This window comes from Lipophrys pholis (genome assembly GCF_963383615.2).
Source record: "Lipophrys pholis genome assembly, chromosome: 1".
Taxonomy (NCBI): Eukaryota; Metazoa; Chordata; class Actinopteri; order Blenniiformes; family Blenniidae; genus Lipophrys; species Lipophrys pholis.
The window spans coordinates 12,477,869-12,499,595 of NC_137635.1; the positions used below are offsets into that span (position 1 = coordinate 12,477,869).

The window sequence follows — 21,727 nt, forward strand, 5'->3', positions numbered from 1 at the left end:
GGGGGGAGTTTGTAAAAACATGCATAATTCAACCGTTTTTTTTGGGGGGGGGGGACATTTCACTTTATTTTGATTTACTTTAAATTGACTTTACGTTGAGATTGTGGTCATTTTCGAATAAAAATTGTTTAGCTTTGCAACAAAGCAGACATTTTTATCACGTATGCCCTGCGCAACAGTAAAGATGAACTTCCCCGTTACAACCCCGCGAGTATTACGAGCGAGGTCGAGTGATGTCCGCGGTTTGGAGATCCTTTAATATTAATGACAAAACTCAGGCAGACTGTAAATGATGTTCCGCCAAAATATCAGGAGGAGGAGAAAGATAGCACACGCGCAACACCAGCAATTTAATCACCAGCGGGGTTAGCACGATGTCGCTCTTTTAATTCAACTGCTGAGCATGTAACGCCAAGCTGTGCTACATGCTACATGCTAAAGAGTTTCAGGGCAACACCCTCCAGTGTTGCTACGAGCTAAGCATGATTAAAATCTGACTGATACACTCATTTACATTGAGCTCAGTCCCTTCGTCTAACGTGCACATAGCCCAGTGGGGAGACAGACGAGACGCGCCGCACTACGCGTGCAGGAGTTGTTCACGGTAACGTGTAGCCTTTGCGTATCATTGTAATTTAATTTAAATTAGGCTCAATGGCATTTAGTAAGTCTTCGTAGCGATTCTCGGTGTCGCCAAGTAGCTGAAGGTTAAATACTCGTGTTAGATATCGGTGCATCCCTGTGTTAAAATTCAAATCTAAAGGTTATTGTGGCGCGGTTTTACTGCTCCAGACTCAAGATGAAATTGGACTGTATGTGGCCCCCTGCGTTATAAACTACACACAGGACGGCAGAGGCAGGAGGCACTTTCTTTTTTTAATGGAAACCTGCCAACTGGGATAAAAAGAATTGTGGCTCCATCCAACTATTTCAGCAATTTATGTCACAATTTTCAGCCGCCTCAGAGCCTTAAATACGATTTTGTCCATGAAGAAGAAGAGTCTCCAAACTGCAGAGGGGTCGGCTCGAGCGAAGGGACTTAGTATAGCCGTGGACATATTTCGCACATTAAGTCAGGAACCCAACAAACATCAGAGAGGCGTTCTTGAACATCCCGTTTCTCAAATTAGTATCCTTTCTCCAACTGCCAGCATGTCCTCTCTTCAAATCCCAGAACCCGGCTCAGTGAAGCTCACAAATGAGGCAATTAAATTCAGGGTCTCCAACTCCTTTGAACCATACCTTCTGTCTGAATCCTTTAATATCCCAACTGTGGGTTCTCAAAGCTCATCAGGGCTATTTAGTGCGGTGGGCTTCTCCTTTTAACGGGGACCACCGGCTCACTCTTTTCTCTGTCATTCATTTCCTGAGGGGGGGGGGGGGGCGAGAGAACGAGAGACAGAAGGAAATGAACGTTGCACCGGGTGAAACACCTCCCCGTCCGCGATTCCTCTCCCAAAAAAGGGATTAGCACTCTGGATGCTCTCGTTCCAATTCCCTGCTCCACGCCGGCCCCCGTCTAATCTCCTCTCCTCTCACGCCTCTGTGTTTAGTAGGTTAGCCCTGGATCAAGTCACTGTGATCCAATTAGCATCTCACACCATCTGATACAGTACGCCTCCCGTCCTGAACGTATATCTCTCAGAGAAATACACATTTCGCCCCGACCAGGTATCATGTAAAGTCCTAAAAGGTCCGAGGAAAATCTAGCTGAGGAACAAATAACGAGCTAATGAATTGTGGTTCCTTGGAAGCACGGAGGAAGATGAAGAAGTCAACAGGGGACGTTTGGAACCAGATAACAGGATTTCACAGCATCTGCGCTGATTTGATTTGTCGCTGCCCTGAGTAACACAAAGGTTAGCTGGAATTTTCATCAAATAATTAGCTCACGGCGCCCGTGTGCACACAGGATCCCTTTTCGACACTCTGCATCTCTGTCATTAAAGCATTCTTCTGTAAAACTTATGTATGTTTGATAAACACCTTTTTTTTTTTTTTTATTTCTTCCTTCTTGCATTGACTTCTCATGTCTTTTATTTAGTGAAGAACCAAAACCAGAGACACAAAGGTCATCTTTGGAATGAAATCCACTTTATACTGTGTATAATTCTGACAAATAAATGACGTGACTTGTCTGTGAGCATGACCCTTGACCCCCACTGGCTCCCTGGATCGCACTGTGGTATTAGTATGTTGATGGGTTAATGCGACGGAGGAATGTCCTCAAGGGGATCAATAAAGTACTATTACTTTCTTTTCACAAACCGGAGAGGGCTGACAGTGTGTTTATGTACAGTGATATAAAGCCGCTTGACTTGTTCAGAGCGGATCTGCAGAGGACAAGAATGCTCCCGCTGTGAGCGAGTGAAATACAGACGACCACAGAGTCGTGCGGCTCAGGTACGGAGGCTTGGAAATTGGGCCGCGCCACACGTTCAGACGGGATCTGCTTCATTTTCCATTTTCCTCCCATCAGCAGTTAAAAAGAAAAAAACTTTCGACAAGTTTCTCTTCCTCCGCTCGTCTCCTCGCCGCTGTGAAATCTGCAACAGACGCACCCGAACGCCTAACATTGAAAAATAATTTATTTCAGAAATGTACTGTGATCATATATTCATTCAAGATTCCGCATGATAAGCTTTTGTTGCGTACAATGAAATCACCCCACAGAGAGAGAGAAATAAAGTAGATGACATATTTTTTTTTTTTTTGTTTTTTTGTTTGAACAATGGAAACTAGGAACACACCACTGAGTCTTCACTATAGCGTAATGAGCGCGCCGGGCAGGCGGGCCGGGCCCTCTGGTTTGGCGTTGCTCCAGGCAGGTTTACAGTTGCTGCAAGGACAATCTCTTTATAAACAGACACACAGTGAATGATCTGTAAAGCTTACGCACGAGAACGTGTGATCACTCACTCACACACACACACACACACACACACACACACACCCATTAGACAGTCGCACCTGGATAGTACAGTGGCTGATTACACAAAAGGGAAAAGCGGTGAGGCGTCCATGACATCCGCTCCTGGCGCAGGCTCCCACGTGGAGGAGGAGTCTCTCGATGTCTCTTAACAAAATCGCACTGTTGACATCGTGACAGTTTTAACCTCCAAATTCAAAGCCTCTCAGTAGAACGGGGGGGGGGGGGGGGGGGGGGATGTGTTTCTATGTGAAATATGATCCAGGGGATGAAATTAATTCACGGCCCACATCTGTCAGAATTAAAAGAAGGCTCTCGCAAGGTCCGTTTGCAGTGCCGGATATCATAAATAAATGTTTCTTAATCAAGGCATCTTTGATCCACTGGAACACACTCACAAAAAAAAAGAAAAAAAAGAAAGACTTTTCACAGATATACACTTGTTTGTTTTTGTTTTTTTGTTTTTTTTTATATATATCTGCAGGATCCCTCCAGGCACCGAGGAGTCACTGACATGTGACCCAACACGTCTCCGTGTGTCTGTGTGCCGTCGGCCAGACAATGACTTCCATGATTGTTTGTCCTCTTTGAAGCTCTCCGGGCCATAGCGGGTTGAAAATGATCCCGTTTGGCGTGAACTCCACTTCCACGCCGGTTCTCTTTCGTATTTTTACAACCCAGGCCAATCATTTGTCCTTTCCCTTCCACATTATGGCTCCGTCGTGTATCAGTCTCTGTCAATGCAGCGTATGCACTGACTTAATGTTTTCTAGGCAAGTCTACTATATATATATGTATGTATATATATCTATATATATATATATTTATATGTGTGTTTTTGAAGATTCTCGTGACTTTGTACAGAATCGAAGCGATTACCACTGAATGCTTTTGAAACAAAAAGGAGGAGATAATGAAGAGCAAACCATGCAGGGACTTAAAATAGCAAAATAAACGCAAAAACTATTTTGCTGAATTTGTTTTATCAACCAGTGAGGAAATTCAAAAAGGTTTCTGCTGCCATACTTTCACATAATAGACGGAAGAAGAAAAAAAAAAAAGTGTGATTCTCTGCATATCCTGACTAAAGTAAATAACATGGGAGAAGAAGACAAAACTCAAAGTAATAGGAGGGAGGAGAGGTGAGCGTGACTCGATCGGGCTGACTGTGCATAAAGCGATGCTAAATTCTCCTTCAACACCAGAGATAATATTCCAGAAGTTTCTATGTCCTTCGCAGCACTTTTCACACAAAGGAGGAGAAGCCAGCAATGGGGGCCCGCGAGCCTGGGGCTAGACTGCTGGGGGGCCTGTACAAGGTGCTGTGCTGGCTGGGGGGGTTGGAGCTCTGCTGGGAGGGGGTGGGAGTCCGGCTACCTTTGGGCCTGAACAGGCTGCCCTGGCCCTGGGGCGGGCCCTGAGGCTGGCCCTGGGCCTGCTGCGGCTGGGGGCTGGGCGAGCTGAGCTGGGGCGGCAGCGGGGGTAGAGGGGGCAGTGGCAGGGGGGCGCAGTGGTCCGGGTCGCCCGACTCCGACTCGGTGTAGCTGTAGGCCTGCGCCCGCGATATGCCCTTCTGCTGGCGGCGCCACGAGTTGTAGTAGGTGGGGTCGCTGATGTAGTGGTTGACGAAGGAGTGGGTCTTCTGCCGGTTGGGATCCACCTCGTACTCGCTGTCGCTCCCCTGGGGAAGGAAGAAGAGACACGGCGTCACGGAGCTGGCACTCGGCAGACTCTACGTGAAGCTGTTAGAGGAGGCTACAAAATGGGAATGAACATGAATTTCTTCAGGCCCCGTTTAAACGACAGCGATTCAAGCGAAAAGGTGTTCAAGTGAAAATGGGTTGTTGTGTTTTTGTTTCAGAAATGTTTTGCGTTTACTCGGCAATATTCTGAAAAACTATGTAGTTAGCATCTCAAGCCAAGTCATGTTTGTTGGTTTTATGGCTGCGTTACAGCGCCACATACAGGCCTGGCATATGTACTACATCCTTTTTGAGTAATTTTCACAGACCCAGATGTTTCCCATGTGGATGGGACAGTTTTTAAGACCGACGGGTGGAAAGAAGTTGCGTTTTCAGCAGGTCTGAACACCGTTGCCGTGGAAACGGACGCCCAAAACACGGCAACAGTCTTGCGTTTCCGCTTGAAATCGTTGCCGCGCAAACGGGCCCTTGGTTAATCTACATCAGCGATTCGGTCTGAACAATACCCACATGCACACACGCACTTACAGTTACGACACAGCACAGGTACACATGGACGAAATGGCCAAAGATGGTCAAAGCATGATCACGGAGGGGATGACTTGTTACTGAAGCGTGCACAATAAACGGTCCATCAACACAAGTTATCTTTAAAAAAATCACTTCAGATATATGTTCAGTGTTTACGATCTTTGTAGCCACGCCACGCCAGCAGGACGGGATTGGTCGGTGTGTGTGAATACAATCTATGACATGGAATCTACAATGGGGAATCGTTTCAATGGGGGACTACTGGTAAGACACCAGTCAGCTATTGAAGTGGGGGAGGGGGGGGGGGGGGCTACAGACATTCAAAGCAGGCAGCCACAGGAACCTCACCAAATGCAGTGGAAGTGTATGTAGGCCACCTGTCCCATATGAAAACACCAGCGCCTCCTATGGGTGAACAAAACAATGGGTACAATACATCACCATAACAGAATGATTAAAATGGCCGAGTCATGATGATGATGATGATGATCAAATCCTAATATACGATAAGTGAAAAAACAACAGAAGAGAGGTTTTTACAGTGAAGGAAGCAATGATGTTTTCTTTTTTTCTCTCTCTTTGAATTCCATTCAGATATCAAATAATCACCCTGAGCACATTCACTGACCCTCCAACCTGCTGCAGGCCGCGCTCAAACAGCTATTGCATTCGCGTCAAGAAGGACTCCAGGTGTCAAACAAACAAACAAACAAACCAAAAAAAAAACCTAACGTGATTGCTGAGCACTCTGCGAGGATAACACACGGTCGTCTAATTGCCATGAAATCAAGCCGCCAATTGACCAGTCAGCGTGTGATTAATCACCTGGCCACAATGAACTCATGCACCGGTGACTTTGCCAAAATTGTCATCAGATAAAAGAGTCGGCTTCACACACGCATTAAAGCATATTATGAAAGTAAAGGAACAAAGACTCATTCTGTTCAGAATCATATGCAGCAGGGATGGTGTTGATCAACGTGACCGTTTCAAGGCTTCTTTGCCCCGTCAGGCTTTTCTCTTCAACGTGTTTCAGGCCCTGTATACACAATGTTACAAATGAAAACGCGTTTACAAAAGTTGCGCGTTTGCATGGCAACGTTTTGAATGGATGCCAGTTTTCATGAAAACGGCAGAAACTCTGAAAACAAAGCAAGTTAACATGCCGGGCCCATCGTCGGTGCTGTCGTTTTTGTAGTGAAAACACACACAAATGCGTGCAGAGAACAGTACGCATTAAAAATTACCATTAGAGAGTACGCAGACATCTGTACTGTATGAAATACCGCATGTGCAGAAGAACTATTTACTATGACCATGCCTGGGCATGCGCGAAGTCTGAACATTTTCGGAAAGTTGCCTTTTCACGGCGATGGGGTTGAAGCATTTTCAAAAAGGACCACCTTGGAAGACATTTTCAAAATGTTGCCTTAACAGTGGCTCCGCGCGCCAATGTTGTGTAAACGGACATCCACCGCAAGTTTTCTGTTTCCACTTGAAAACGTTGTTACGTAAACGCCCCCCCACCTCCCCTGCAGAAACTCTGTCGTGCTCTTGAAACGCACTGCAGAGCGCAGATTTCTTGCCGCACATGTGTGACACATCTGGCGGTCGGCTCATATTTCCGAACATGCCTCAATACGGTTCAGGCCTCCTGTATGAAGGATTTTTTTTCCCCCCCCAAACTCCAAACAGAAAATCCTTGTGTTCAATCAATTCGTCTTTGAATCTAAACAAAAGAAAGCGATCCCCGTCACCGTTCTTCTCTTTCCTTTCAGCGGGTTTAATCAAAGACAGACTGTGCACAAAGTTGTGTTTCCCCGCATTTTCTTTTTGCCTCCCAATAAAAAGAGCTCGAGTTCGAGTGTGTGTGTGTTTGTCTGCCCACTTGTAATATCGAGTTGTAAACACTTGAGGCCGACCGGTTTTGAAAAGAATTCCAGCCATGCCAGGGTGTTTAGCAACACAACATCACAACAGGATCAGTTCACAGAAGACCGGCAGGACACACTGGGCCACTTCAAGAGGTGTTACCTCACCCTGAAAGAATTAACACTGCGTTGAGAGACGACACACCGCTCTGTGTGTGTGTGTGTGTGTGTGCGTGTGTGTGTGTGTGTGTGTGTGTGTGTGTGTATGTGTGTATTTGTGTGGCACGGTGAGTTTGGTCGTCGTCGGTCCCACCCAAACTGTGCGCAGCAGATGTTGTGCCTCTCGAAAACGTTCGCTATTAAACTGTGGACCGCTCCAATCTGTCTGTCGTTCGGTTCATCGCCAGTCTTTAACAGAAATAACTCAAGGATCCAATTGAGTAACCGAAAGAAAAGATGCTTAACAATCGTCCTCTGGGGCGGCGCAGCCGGTGATACAGCTCTGTACCGCTGCTCATTACAAGCTAATTACCAGCTGAATGCTGTGAGAGAAGCCGACTTTAAGCATGAAATGCAGCGTTGCACCTCAGCCTCCAGGGAGCCGCCGTCTTATTTATGTGAGCAGTAGTGTAAAACAGACACATACCGACCTGCCAGTGTCAATTATTAGAGGTTTTCTTCATCATTACGATGTTGAATTAAGCAGATTAAGAAATCTATCCAATTAACCGGTGAAACCTCTTGACAGTAGTTTATTTTATCATCGGCGTAATAAAGTTGCCCCGTGTTCGCGTCGCTAATAACAGAGGTGGGAGGGGGGGGGGGGGGGGGGGGGGGGGGGGGGGGGGGGAAATGAAGATGATGAACAATTGACGTGGTTTAAACAGGAGCTCAAGTTAGATTTTGTTGGAGATTAATCAAAAGGTTATTATTAGCAAACTTGGCTGGTATTTAAACAATATATGAGAAACCTGAAACTGCTCTTTAATTTCTGTGTTTAAATCAGGTGAGTCAAACACATTTTTAGTTCCGGGGCCACAAACGGTGCAATTTCATCTCAAGTGGGTAAAATAGTGCCATAACAAGCTTTATATTTAAACTTCAACGTTTTTCTTTGTTGTGGCGCAGAGCACACGTGATAAAAATGTCGATCGTTTCACAAAACTAAACTACTTCCGCCCAGAAATGACTACAATCGCAATATAAATGCAATATTGATGATCATTTCTGGTGCAAAACACAGTCAAATGTCCAATAAACTGTTGCATTATGGGTGTTTTTACAAAGTGACCCTAACAGCACGTCTTTGAGGCTACGCTACTCTTGAGAAATTTGAATACTGTGCCTGTCAGCAACAAGTATACACAATATAAACAAGTATATTGCAATTCTTACAGCACTACATCTTTATAGTCCTGTTTTCTTTATCGGCCATTCTGGTAACAACACTGATCATTTATTTCACTCTGAAGAAACTTTTTTAAAAAAAACATCTTTTTAGTGTCACAATCTGAAGTACTTACTATTTATTTAATATTTTGAGCAGCAACAGAAGCATTAATGATCACTCTTAAATCATTCACCTTTTGCAGCGTCAGCGTGGATAATTGTACCTGTGCATGAGGTACGTAAGGAGAAAAAAACAACAACATATATTTGTGTTCCAATCTTTGAAAAAAAGAAAATGTTTTTTGGGGGGCCGGTATTTGCCCTGGGGCCTTGTGTTTGACACCCTTTACGGCTTTATCTTTATCTACGACTGCTCTACAGTTAAACCCATCCATAACTGAAGGATTCTTCTTTACCACTGCTGACATGAGACTAAGCAGGGACCCCCCCCCATCCCCCTCCCCAGAGTCGATGCATTCCCCAATCCCAGAGAGTGGGTCAGCTCTTTGTCCTCTAGTTATGGATTATTGCAAAGAGAACTGGAGGAGAAAAGGAGGGGGGCGGGAGGGGCCGTCTATGTCACTCTCATTGATGAAGTGAACACAGCGGGGGTCCTTACATCCTTCCATACAGAGACAAAAGCACGCCCCCCCCCCCCCCCCTCCAATCCACAGTATATTTTTGTTGGCGATGAGCACAAACTGGGGAAAAGGAAGCTTTATTTTTGGCAGCAGCTGAACACTTGCTGTATCAAAGCCAAGTTGTATGTTGTCATCATCAAGGCAGGAATGTAACCCGTCTGAGCTGCTGCAGTCTTCAGTGCAGTAATGTATGTTGCTGCCTCAAAGCGTTTTGAATCAAAGGGATTTGAGCGTTCTGTTTTTTTCTCCCTGAGCATCAGAGAGGCCGGCTCACTTTATTGAGCGAAATGTAAGGTTTTTATTCCTTCTAGTTTTATGTTTAAATGTGCTGCATATGTAGTTTATCGCTTTAACGTAGAGACGATTTCTGTGCTTCTGCTACAATATTGTTGTTAAAGTGGGTCGTCTTCTCTATGCAAGGTTGACAGCTTGAGTCCACATGTTGGTCTGGGTCCTTGGGCCGGATATTGAACCCTAAATTGCTCCCAATGGAGGTGAAACACCTTGCATATAACTGTTACAAGCTGTAAATTGCTGCTGATGCGGTCAAAAGCATTGTATGAATGTAGGTCATTTGCCTTTAGTATAAAGCTTTAGGCCTCGTTTACATGACGTTTCACGCGTCGTTTTTGCTGTTTTTGTTTCAGAAAAAGTTTCACATCTACACGGCAACGTTTAATAAAACGATCAGAAAAGGCAGAAACCCTAAGAATTATGCAGTTTTCTTGTGTGGCCACTAGTGGGTGCTATTGGTTGTTTTTGTAATGAAACCACACACACACACATCAACATTAACAATGGGAGTACACAGACGACTAAGTTGGATTGTTATTGCGGTGACTGTCAACTATTAAACTACCAAGTCCCAGGAGAACATGGAGTCTCTGGAGGCTGCCATGTTTGTTATTGTCCATCTTCTGAGCATGCGCAGAAGAATTATTTACAACTTGTGTGCTTGAGTATTCTCCTGTGCGATTTCACATGACTGTTGAAGAGATTTCCAACTCCCCCTCAACAAGGTTTTCATCAACAAGCCCATTATATGTGTCCCTTCCTGCAATCTTTCCTCCACTTTCTATAAATCGAATCCATCCATGGCTGCAATTTTGCTTCATTCTGGGTTATGACGTCATGCTTCAAACTGGGCCAATCCAAACAAAGCGTCTCGTCATTTGTTCAAATAACGCGGTGAGCGTCGTTTCTTTGAACGCTGCAGCAGCCAGAGAGAGCGAATAGTCGGGTGGAGGGAAAGAAGGTCAGACGGAGGCAGAGAAACGGAGTAAGACAGAGAAAGCAGACACTTTCAACTCTCTCAAGGAATGCCACTCTGCAGAGAGAGGCGCAATCTACCACCCATCTCTGACTCAGAGATAAGATCCTCTGTCTTTGGGTGGTTTCGGCCTGAAATGACACACGGGGACATCGCTACAGTGACAACCTTGCAGAAATGACAGAGTGGGAGTCAAGAGGCGTCTCCCTCGCAGCGGAGCAGAGCGGTAATGGCGGCCCTGTTGCCTCGCCAAGTCAATGTTAGCTTCCTCCGAATCCCCTCTCGAGGAGGAGCACAATAGTCAACTTATACCTGCTGGGCGAGGCCCCGGGGACCGAGCAGAGCAGACAGCACAATGTCACACTGATAGCTCGGAGTTATCCGCTCAATAAAACTTCAAAGAACATTCCTGGATTCTTCCGAAGCGCCACCGGGCGCTCATACTTTGGCCTGTCAGGGGTTTGGTGGTGGAGCCACGAAGTCACAGGCTGTGCATCGCAAATCCCTCGTCTCGGGCCGAAAGGGAGAGTCGCCGCGTCAGCGGTCGACAATACATAAGTGTGAGCGGTAGATATGTCAGCCGGGTGGCGAGATGTTGAAATGCTTCATTTGAAGGGATGTTATGACGACTTGAAAGGTCCTGTCTGTAAAGATTCATTGGAGGGGAGATTTCCATTTGATCTGGAAGTAGGACTTAGATCCCACAAAAAAAAAAAAAAAGGCCAGGTGAGGAGAGACTTCTGGCAGGGGAACTTACACCAGAGACGCATTTATCGCTCAGAGGTTCCAGGATAATTTGGGAAAAGCAAAAAAAAAAACAAGATGAAAGAAAATGAATGAAAGCTAAGGAATTCAAGACCACTTCTACCCCCACCGAAGCTTTCATCTGACAAGGATCAAAACCAGACGGTGGACTGCGTGATGATTTACCAAACTCACACAGAGCCGTGGAGGAAGGTGACATGAAGACAAACATAACATATCTGGACAGAAGACAAGATCTCAATGACACGGAAAGTGAAGACATGCAGACAAAACGAAGAAAGACACAGAAAATGACACCATTGAGGATCATTAAAGAAGCAAACGTCAAAGCAGTAGCTGTTAAAAATCAGTTTTGACAGTGTTTAAAGAAAGTTATAAAAATCTGCCTGAACATTATATCATATCATGTTTGCTGACGTTCTTCATTACATTGCATTTTGTGCCTGTTTCCATGGAAACAGGGGTCAAAGCGTTTCCGAAAAGGAGCGTTTTCCTTCGTTTCCACAAGCATTTTCAAAAACTTTCACCCTGTGGGCCATTTTCAAAAAGTTGTGTTTTCAGTGGCTCCGAGCACTGCAACGAGACGCAATGAATCTGAATCGTCACAATTGAGGTTAAAACACGCAAGAGCCACTCCGAAGAATGCAACAAGGACAAAGTCCAGATATTTGTGTTGAATGAAGTCCGTAAATCGTAATCTAGATAAGTGTCGTAAGTAATGTACAAAGGTAAAACTACTTTACTTTCCGCCTCAGCTGACAGGACAGAGTTGGGGTAAAAACACAATATCCCAATATTTTCCACAGAGAACTTTTTCCGTCTCTGATCGAACTCACTGGGAAGGAAAGTTGGATAGATTGTCTGGCTGGATCGGCAACTCTCAGCGCGTCACATGCTCGAAAATAAAATCTGCATCCTCCCTCGCCGTCTTACATAACGACTGCTGTGGCTGAGTGCAGTGGCCTAGATCTCAGGTGGATCTCAGTCTGCGGAGCAACTCTTTCCACTGTTTGAAAAGTCTGCCTCGCCACCACGGAGCAGAGTAGTTAATCTCTCATCTCACAGGGGTGCATTACTGCAGCCGCGTCTGATGACCTCCGCGGTCCGAACGCGTTCCGGTGAATGACGCAGGCAGATCGTGAGCAGCATGAGAACGGACGCGAGACACAGTGCGGCTGGCGATGCAAAGCTGAGCTCCTGATGAGGAGATGACAGTGAGCACACGCAGACAGGTACAGGTACAGACACGGGGACTGCTTTATGCAGAGAGGCAGACAGACGGTTTTTCTTTTTTCTTTTAAAAGACTCTAAAAAGAAAGGTGGTGGGTTTTTGCTGCTGCACCTGTGAGTCTGAGACCTCGGACGGCTTCTCGGTCAGGCTGCTGCTCTCCGCAGGGATCAGGTCGTTGTACTTGGTGCTGACGTCCTCGTCCGAGTAGTGGAGGCTGCCCGGACTGGGCCTGGGAGGAGACCTGGACAGAGGGTGGAGGATCAAAAGTCAGTTTCATTCAACTGGGCATTAAGCTTATTCACAGAAATGAATTCGCTCTATTGACTTTACTCCTTTCACAGCTTCACAAAACTCCCAAGTCCCAGGAGATTGTGGACTGGGAGTCGTGACGCTCTGGAAGGCCAACATTGTTCTTATTCTCCATCTACTGAGCATGTGCAGAAGAGCTATTTAGTACTGCGAAGACGGCGCCCGAGAGTTTTCAGAATGCGGCGTCTTCGGTACAAAAAGTGTGTGCCAATGGGAGAAAATACGTCAACTCCCCCAGAGCTCTTAAATCTAGAAAGGAGAGTCAAACTTTCATAATAGGAAGCACATGCGGCAATGTGACGGTTTCATAATTCCTGTTAGTGTCTGATACATTAGAATTACTGTAGTACTTCCTCAAGTTCACGAAGTATGTTTGTGTGCGTGTGTGTGTGTGTGTGTGTGTGTGTGTGGGCGTGCAATTTGATGGGAATCACGGGACACTCATGAGATGGCTGTTTACAGCCTGTCTCTCTCTCTCGGAGTGAATAATTTCCCTGATTCAGTCCTCTATGTGGGCTGAGGAATGCAAACCAACGGGCTCTTGTGACTAAATTACAAACCAAACTTCTTCAGCACTCAGCTGGGGTCAGGGCTGCCACAAGCTTCGGTCTGGCAAATATTACAGCGGGATAGATGAGCCCAGAGTAAACTGTCGGTGATCTGAAATGTCAATTTGTGTGAGATGGAAGGAAGAGGACGAGGAGGAGGAGGAGGAGTAGGAGGAGGAGGAGGAGGAGGAGGAGTAGGAGGAGGAGGAGGAGGAGGAGGGACGAGAGGAGGTGCTCAGTGATCCTGAAAGCTGAGAGCGGAAAGGAAAGACGAGGACAAAGCAGAAGAAATATGTCCTTAAATGGTGCGCTCTTTGTCAGGCCTTCCTAAAGCAAACACAAGGGCCAGTTCATTTTTTCCACCGTCCCCGGTCCCGCTAGACGAACACCCATCTGTTTCTGCTGATCGGTGCTGGTTTGGCCGAGCTGGCCCGGGACACACAGACTCCTGTTGACTTTCCAGGACACGGTGTCGCCCGCCGGAGCCGCTAACACTCATCTAAACGCCATTTGCATATGCATTTTCCCAAAAAGTATGTTTGGAAAGAATCTGGAAAATGTTGTGGGTAAATTCCTGCAGTGTGAGTGCAGGGTGGACAAACAGGAAGCCTTCGCGGGGAAAATATGAAGGAAGTTAGGAGAACTCCACTCTGCAACTCCGAGTCAGGGCTCAAAGTGTAAAGAAGGAAGTTATAAGGCTACGAAATAAGAAGGATTTCAGCTACGATTTGAAAGACTCCGCAGACCAAATAGTGTCTGATTCACCCTTCTGACTGTAGAAAACTCACTAAAATGCACCCTGATTCACCACAACACTATTTGACCAGTTGTTGCCTCTCCCCTGATCCGTAATGGATGGAACTCCACATACCAGGTGAGTAACTCGGGCCCCGTTTCCACTATGCTGTCCATCTAATTTGAACTTTTTCATAATAAAGAATACATACAGAAGAAATGCAGCACCTGACGTTGAGAGATGAAAACCAAAACAAACAGACAAAGCAAACAACAGTCAGGGATGAGAGCGGGATGAAAAAAATGAAAACAAGGAAACGGACAAAATAAATACACAGAAAAGAAACCTGGGTGGAGGAATGTCAAAACACAGGTCGGTTCAGGATGAGGCAAAGTTTGAACAAAGAAAAGGATGGAAGGTGAAACTTTTTGAAAATGTTCCGAACCTGTCACCATGTAAACCGTGGGAAATGCGACGCTTCGAAAACGCGGCTACTGCAAATACGCGCTACGGCCGGAGTGACTAGTTGTTGTGCACATGCTCAGTAGTTTGTCGTCTGTCCATAAGAATGTCCGTGTACTCCCATTGTTAATGGTTATTGCGTATTGTTCTCCTCGCGCAGGTTTGTGTGGTTTCATTACAAAAACAACCAACAGCACCCACTAGTGTCCCAACAGGCTGACTACAATGTTTTCAGCATTTCTGCCATTTCCATGGAAACGGACGTTGTTTTCACAACATTCTCGTGCAAACATGAAGCTTTTCTGAAAGGAAAACGCAAAAATAAAACAAAAGTTGCACCCCCCCCGATGTCCACGTGTATTCACACTAATGTAAACACTTAAACTTAGTAGTTTTGTGACATAAATGAATTAGATGCAAACTCACTTGTTATCAAGGCTTTCAGCATTTTAAGTTTTTTTGCGTTTTCGAAAACTTTCACATTTACACAGAGATGATAAAACAACAATGTAGTAATCATGCCAGGCCGCGAGATGGTACTGTTTTATGTTTTTGAGCAGTGGAGAAAAGTTTCACGTTTAAACGGAGGTGTTATAAAAACAATGTAGTGAGCATGCCAGGCCACTAGTGGGTGCTGTTGTGTGTTTTTGCGCATGCGCAGTAGCAGTTTCTTTCTGCCGCCTACACGGAGAGGGAGACCGAGCATTAACAGAAAGTCGCGATGTCTCCCATTTCCAATAAGTTCCACCTTGTGAGCCAATTTCGAAAAGTTGCATTTTTAGAGGCTCTGAGCATCGCTGTCATGTAGCCGGACACCGAAAATGCTACGAGAGCTTTCCATTTTCACTTGAAAATGATATGGGTCCTTTGTGTAAATACCTTTTCTTATATTTGAAACCTTTCCTGGATCCATGTCGTCGCTGCGACGACTGAAACTTCCCTGCTGCGGGATTAATAAAGTCTTATCTTATCCGAGCCACCTGCATTCCTCCGCCGCGCTCACGGCGAGGCTAACTCAGCCCGACATCCAACAGGCGCGACGCGAAGAGGCGCTCCCGAAAGCCTGCGAGGACTTTCTCATTAACGGTCTGTTCAGGAGCGTTGAGCAGTCTCGGCGCGTCCTCCTGACTCTCGCGTGCTGTGCGAGGTGTAAATAATTCATCATCTCTCTCCTGGATGGAGAAGGGTCCACTTAATCCTCAGCCGGCGCTACGTCAGGTACGGAATAAAAACCGGGGAGGGGGCGGTGGGGGGGTAGAAATCAAACCTGCCCCTGGTCTTCACTCATTATCGGGCCCTCGTCTCGCCACGGCCGCCTAAAGGGACTCATTAGCATGTCTGGATTGTTCGGGAGCTTTGTCACTCAAGAGCGTTTAAAAGCATGTTAATCTACACTGAATTACTTTGCTGAGAGCTCCAACTCCATGAGAGGCAGCATTACAAAGCCCCACAGGAGGGACGCTATCAGTCCTGTCATCTCCACGATAACAACTGCAAACTTCTAGGCTCTGACTGGCAGCTCGGAAACAGATTCCAGCATCTCTGGTGCGACGCCGGGCCATTTACGTACCCATGAGTCTCAGGTGAGCACATATGGGATCACATTTTTTTATCAACCGTGAATGTGGCTACGAATGTAAAACTGTAAAATCTATTAGAAAAAAGTTCAATGACATACATTGCAAATGTTTGAGTGGGTTCATTTGTAAATTCAGACTTTTAACATTTTCCTGTAATGAAATTAATTCAATGTTTCTCAGTTTAATTGAAAAAAACACACCGTTTCCAATATTATGCAGACAAAAAAAATATATAAAGTTTTCAGTGACATTCAATGTTTCTGAGCTGCACCTGTATGTTTTCATGTATCGGCTCGTCCTTTTAAAAAGTCAAACAAAGCATGCTGGGAAATATTAACCCAGGGGTCTGCAGCCTTTGTGACTATGTTTTTTGCCGCAATCGACCAAATAAAATTCACCTGGAGCCGTGAAACGTGTCGAACCTTTAAAATGCGGGGAAAAAAACAGCTCAGGAAGTCAAAGATAAAAGTTTCATAACTACAATTTGAAGTTTTTGGTATTTTTTTGAACAGTTTTGAAGATTTTTTAATTTTTTTTATCATGTTTTCCATTTGTTTGCTTTTGACCTTTGACCAATTTTCAGCATTTCTAATTTAGTTTTCTTGCCCTTTCTGCTTTAAGGAATTGCTATAAATTGACAAACAATTCTCAATAATCCTCTTTTCTCGCGTCCAATCATCAAGTTCCATCCTCAAAACACTGGCCAGATTACAATCGGTGCGTACGGCAATGTTTTAAATCAGAATTAAGTGTGTTCGCTCCTCCTTTAGCATCCCCCCACCACGTGCGGCAGATGAAGCCATCAGTCCCCGACTGCAGCGACTTGCCACTGGATCCTCCGTGTTGGCCTCGGTGTTAAACGCTGAACAAATGAGCTTCGCGCCGAAAGAATCTCCGGGAGAATCCGACGTAAATGGCATTTGCGGCGTGACACGGCTCCGAATTAGAACGACTACAGGCGGATTAGAGGCGTGTTTGATTTGTGACCCCGCCGTAAGGCCGAGGACTTCATCCCGTCTTCGGTATTCGCAGACAGGAGATCAAGATGCGGCATTAATCTCTAATCGGAGGCTCAGGTGTTGGGATTGGTTTTTTCCCCCCCGCGCTGCGGGCCAAGTTCAAAGACTCGGAGTACATCTGTGCATTCTTTTGGAGTGGAGCAGTGGTAGGAAGCAGCCCGAAGGCTCCTGAAAGACCTGCTTTCATCTCTCCTCAAGGTCACACACACAGACATATAAAAGACACACAGCACAACCTGCACTTTTCAATCCGTGAACATGAAGCTAAATCCTTTCAGGGACGGACCGGAGGCGCACCTGTCGCCTCTGCCTCCACAGAACGAGGAATAAAGTCACCGCTGACGCGCCTTTCGACCTGCCCTCGACAACAAGGCTGCACCTGCGCGCAAATCCTCCTCTGAGCTGCTGTGTAAACCGCTTCTCATGATCTAATGCGAAAATATGCCGTCAGATCCGAAACTGGATGCATGACTGACGTCTGACTGCTGTTTGTCCATTACACAACCGCTGAGGATTCAGTTAGGTTTTATAGCTGTGGAAATTGTCAAAAAAAAAAAGCAATGCGTGAATAAACTTTGTCTTTTTTTTCTTTTTTTTTCCATATTAACTTTCAATATCCTTTGCATGTTACATATTTGTTTGAGATTCGCTGGTCACAGAACCAAAGAAAGTGCAGATTCATGCGCACACACAGGATCTAAAATCAAATGATTGTGAGTGTTTATATGCTGACGAGTGGATTTATGAGGTTTTGAGGCTCAAAACACAGTCTCAAGTATCTCACCACACGGTTGCCCGGTTCAACCCTCACCTGGTGTAGACGCCGTTTTTCCGACAGAAGGAGTTCTTGACGGAGAGGCGTCGGTTGTTGAGCTCCAGGGCGGAGAAGCGGCCTTCGTCCAGGCTCACCATGTCGCCGTGGGTCAGGGCGTTGCAGTTGGAGTTGTTACCTGGACACACGTGCAGAGACACTGTGTGATCACAGGCCGGACGTGACGGGGAGATCAGCGGAGGGACAACGGATGAAAGAGTGAGTGGATCAAACAGGAATGACACAAATGACATTAAGACATCGGTCCTTTTAAATGTGGCTCCAACGAGGTTGATTTAGAGTTTTTAATTCCAAAAATATGCTTATTCATGGTATTGACACAGTTCTAATAAAAAAGATAACTCGGACATATAGATTTAACTCTTGAAAACTAAACATTTATAAAGATTTAAACGTGGTTAAGCCAAATCAAACTATCCAACTACAGTTCTTCAAGTAATAATAGGTGAAATATTACAACGATGTATCATCAAACTTTACACTTCTTTAGGCTACGACAGGATTAACAGCTACATTGTTCATGAAGTTGACGAGATGACATGTTTATAGTTAACTCAGCTTCATTTGAGAGCCAGGCATGCAAATCAAAGGTCGTTAGGATTCACATTAGTGTAAAAGAAATTGTATTTCTTACACACAAGCTCAAAGGTACTGACTGGCACTGAGAGAGGCTGCGGCGCGGTGGATTCCTACCGGCCATGTTACAGGTTAAAAACACTTTCTGTCATCACTCAGACCAACAGAAAGGGGCCACGGCCGGGCCAGGACCTCCACTGTGGGTCCCGAGCTACTTGAGGTCAATTGGTGGTTACGCAAACACACAGAAAGAGAGGAAGAGTTCCGGGCAGGTCCGGCGGCCGGGGCCAGATTCCTGGAGGGGGGGGGACGGAGGCTTTGAGAGCCTTTGTGCCGGAGTGAGAAGGAGCCTCTTGTTTTTCTGTCAGTCAGAAAGATGGGCAGTGACCCGCAGGGACCCCCCCCCCCCCCCCCCCCCCTTTCCCTCCCTCCTCCCAGCCTGGCAGCTAAACAGCCCCGGCGAAAAAAGTGCTGAGCGGAGGAAAATACCAGCTGATGTCAGAGCTGCATTCGCCCTCAGTTCCTGCATCTCTGCTGCCTGTCCTCCCGCTGCTTCGACATTCAAACAGAAAGTCCCCTCCACCTCATCGGTTCCCTGAGCAGTCGGCCTATGCGCACTCACCTGACTCGGATTTCTTGGCGTACTTCTTGCTTTGACCTCTGATGATGAGGATGAAGACCAGCAGAAGGATGAAGATGAGCCCCACCAGAGCCACCACGACCAGGAACCACCACTCTTCGTAGAACGGCGCCACCTTTTGAGCTGCATCAAACGCAGGGAATTGAAATCCACGCAAGTCCGAATGATCCGAGTGGAACTGAATAAAAAACCTGAACTTAAAGGAGTCATCACTGGGAAATCACTCCCTTGTTAAAACGTTCACACGTTTGACCTCAGTTGAAACGCATTTATTTGGACTCTTTGTTTAAACCAGAATCGCCCACAAGGGGGCGTACCCTAAAACAAGTTATGATATTATGCTAATATAATAAACCCACCGCTGTTAAATGAAGCCACTAATTGCTAACTGCTAACCGCTAACAGGACTAGTATACGCTTTGAAGCAGTATATTTCATTTTAATTCTCCGTGCTGCATTGCTCTGCAGCATCAACGTTGGGTAGATGGCTCCACAGTCGTCCTTTCTTTATAATTGTCGTGTGAGAAAAGGACCGCTGTGCTATCGCTACGCTATTGCTATGCTATCGCTATATATGACAGTTTCTGTGGCCAATCAACAGGCGCCTAACATCCGGTACCAGTCAAAATTCCTCGCATGTACTCTCGGGAGAGGAAGTTGTCGGTGTGAAAATTTTCCTAATAAAACTTCAAGACTTGATTCAAAGACAACTCGAGGGAGACTGGATACGTGAGAATACCAGGTGACGACTCCTTGAACCCAGGTCATTCAAGCTCACCAGAGATGGAGGGGGAAGGCAGACTCGGAGAGCCGTAGCCGTAGTCGTTGACGCCGATCACCCGGAAGTCGTAGCTGACGCCTTGCTTCAGTATGTCCATGCTGAACGTGTGCGACGTCGCATCCTTGGGGATGTCTTTGATCAAGATGTCCCACAAGCCCTCATCTGCGAAAGTTGGAGGACAGGAAAAAAAATAAATTAAAAGACGATTTAAATAAAGTCAATACATCTCTGTTAACGGGTTGTTTGTTTAATATAAAGTTCGGGGACTAGCCTGGCAGCTCCCAGCGTAATTGATAATTCCCACAAATATTACACGATCCATCAATTTCACGGCTCTCGTAGAAATTTACAGCGACCGAATCCAAGACGTGGACCATATTTCAAACGCAGCCGCGGAAATCCTGCCAGGGATCATTTATTACACATTGCTGCTTGTAAATATCAATGTAAGTCTGAATCTTCTAATAAAGTAAACAAACAGCAAGAGTTCATCCATCGACGGAAAGTTTAAGAAAGCTGATGAAACTCAAGGCGGAGACAAGAATAAGTCATCACCATGTGATACTGCGGAGAGTTATGACCCCCGGCGTATGGCTAAGAGAGGATGAGGGAGGGGGTTGAGGAACCTTGGGGACGGTTCAAAGATCTTCATCATCCCCGCCGGACACTTCCCTGCACTATATATTATCACCCGACACTCCTCGCTAACCTTTTTTAAGTGTTCCTCTCAGTTTTCACTCCGACGTGGTGAAACACATCCCCTCGTCGCGAGTCGCCCTCCATCCATCAGCCTGATTGCCCTGCCGCGACCCGTCAATCACAACGGAAACCTGATGCCAATTGTCCTAAGCTGCGGCGCCTGAATCAATAAGCCATTAAAATAGCAGGGACGCTGACTCTGGGGCAGCAGATGTTGACACTTCACGCCACTTTCCTAAAGCAAACTATCTTGGAAGGTGAAATGAAGCAAGGTTGGCTAATGTGGTCGTCGTCTGTGGAGGAGAGAAGAGGGGTTCGACCCCTACAGGGGGCGCCAAAAACTTTGGGGGGGGGGGGGGGGGGGGTCACAGAGCTGCTTGATTTTGAAGGGGTGAGTCAGTATTAGTACCAGAGATGGAGGGGGAAGGCAGACTTTTTCTTAACCGGCTGCTTTTTCTCCTGCTGCTGACTTTTCAAGGTTCCTTTTGTGTATATTTGAATGGTATCTTTAAGAATATTTTTTGAAATAAATGACATATTTCACACAAATGTAAATGCTTAAACTTAGGAGTTTTGTCACATAGTAATCAAATGCCGACTCACTTATCTTTAAGGCCCCGTTCATGTGACAACTACTTTTGTTTAGTTTTGTTGGACAAATATAACTCTGATATAAGCAAGATATGGCTATGTAGGCCACTCTGACTTTATAATGGTTTTGTTTGTTTCCTATTTGCTGTTTGCTTTTAGTTTGCAAATCAAAAGATTATTTGAGATAGAGGGCAGCATATAAAAGTTAATCTTTCTGCTCCCTTTCATTCAGGAATTTGAACTTTTGTTTCCTATTGTATTGGAATAAATTGTTTTGCTTTTGTTATTTTAATTTAATTTATCAATGAATGACATTAACTAACTAACTAACTAATGTTTCAAAAACGCATCGTTTTTAGGTTTCTGTTTCGGAAAAGCTTCATGTTTACAGTTAGCATGCCAGGCCACTAGTGGGTGCTGTTGTTCGTTTTTTGCGCACACACAGCAGCAGTGTTTTCTGACGTCTACGCGGAGACGGAGCCTAAACTTTAACAGAAAGTTGCATTTTCTCCTGTTTCCGGAATACGGAGAGTTTTCAAAAAGTGACATTTTGGGAGCCGTTTTCGAAAAGTTTCACCTTGGGAGGCATTTTCAAAAAGTTGCGTTTTCAATGGCTCCGAGCAC

The 21,727-nt window shown here is 45.7% G+C and overlaps 1 protein-coding gene across 1 annotated transcript in view; it reads right to left on the reverse strand.

The window, feature by feature from the left end:
* Positions 1 to 2,652: 2,652 nt before the first annotated feature.
* The window catches only part of sdk2b (sidekick cell adhesion molecule 2b), a 297,955-nt gene continuing 278,880 nt past the window's right edge, over positions 2,653 to 21,727 (reverse strand). Inside the window, exons 41-46 of the mRNA XM_080480850.1 lie at positions 19,811 to 19,975; positions 19,015 to 19,155; positions 17,796 to 17,955; positions 12,442 to 12,571; positions 5,512 to 5,568; positions 2,653 to 4,610 (exon numbers count right to left, since the gene is read on the reverse strand). Coding sequence (XP_080336976.1) covers positions 4,176 to 4,610; positions 5,512 to 5,568; positions 12,442 to 12,571; positions 17,796 to 17,955; positions 19,015 to 19,155; positions 19,811 to 19,975 — 1,088 coding nt within the window. The 3' untranslated portion in view covers positions 2,653 to 4,175. The remainder of the gene's footprint in view (positions 4,611 to 5,511; positions 5,569 to 12,441; positions 12,572 to 17,795; positions 17,956 to 19,014; positions 19,156 to 19,810; positions 19,976 to 21,727) is intronic.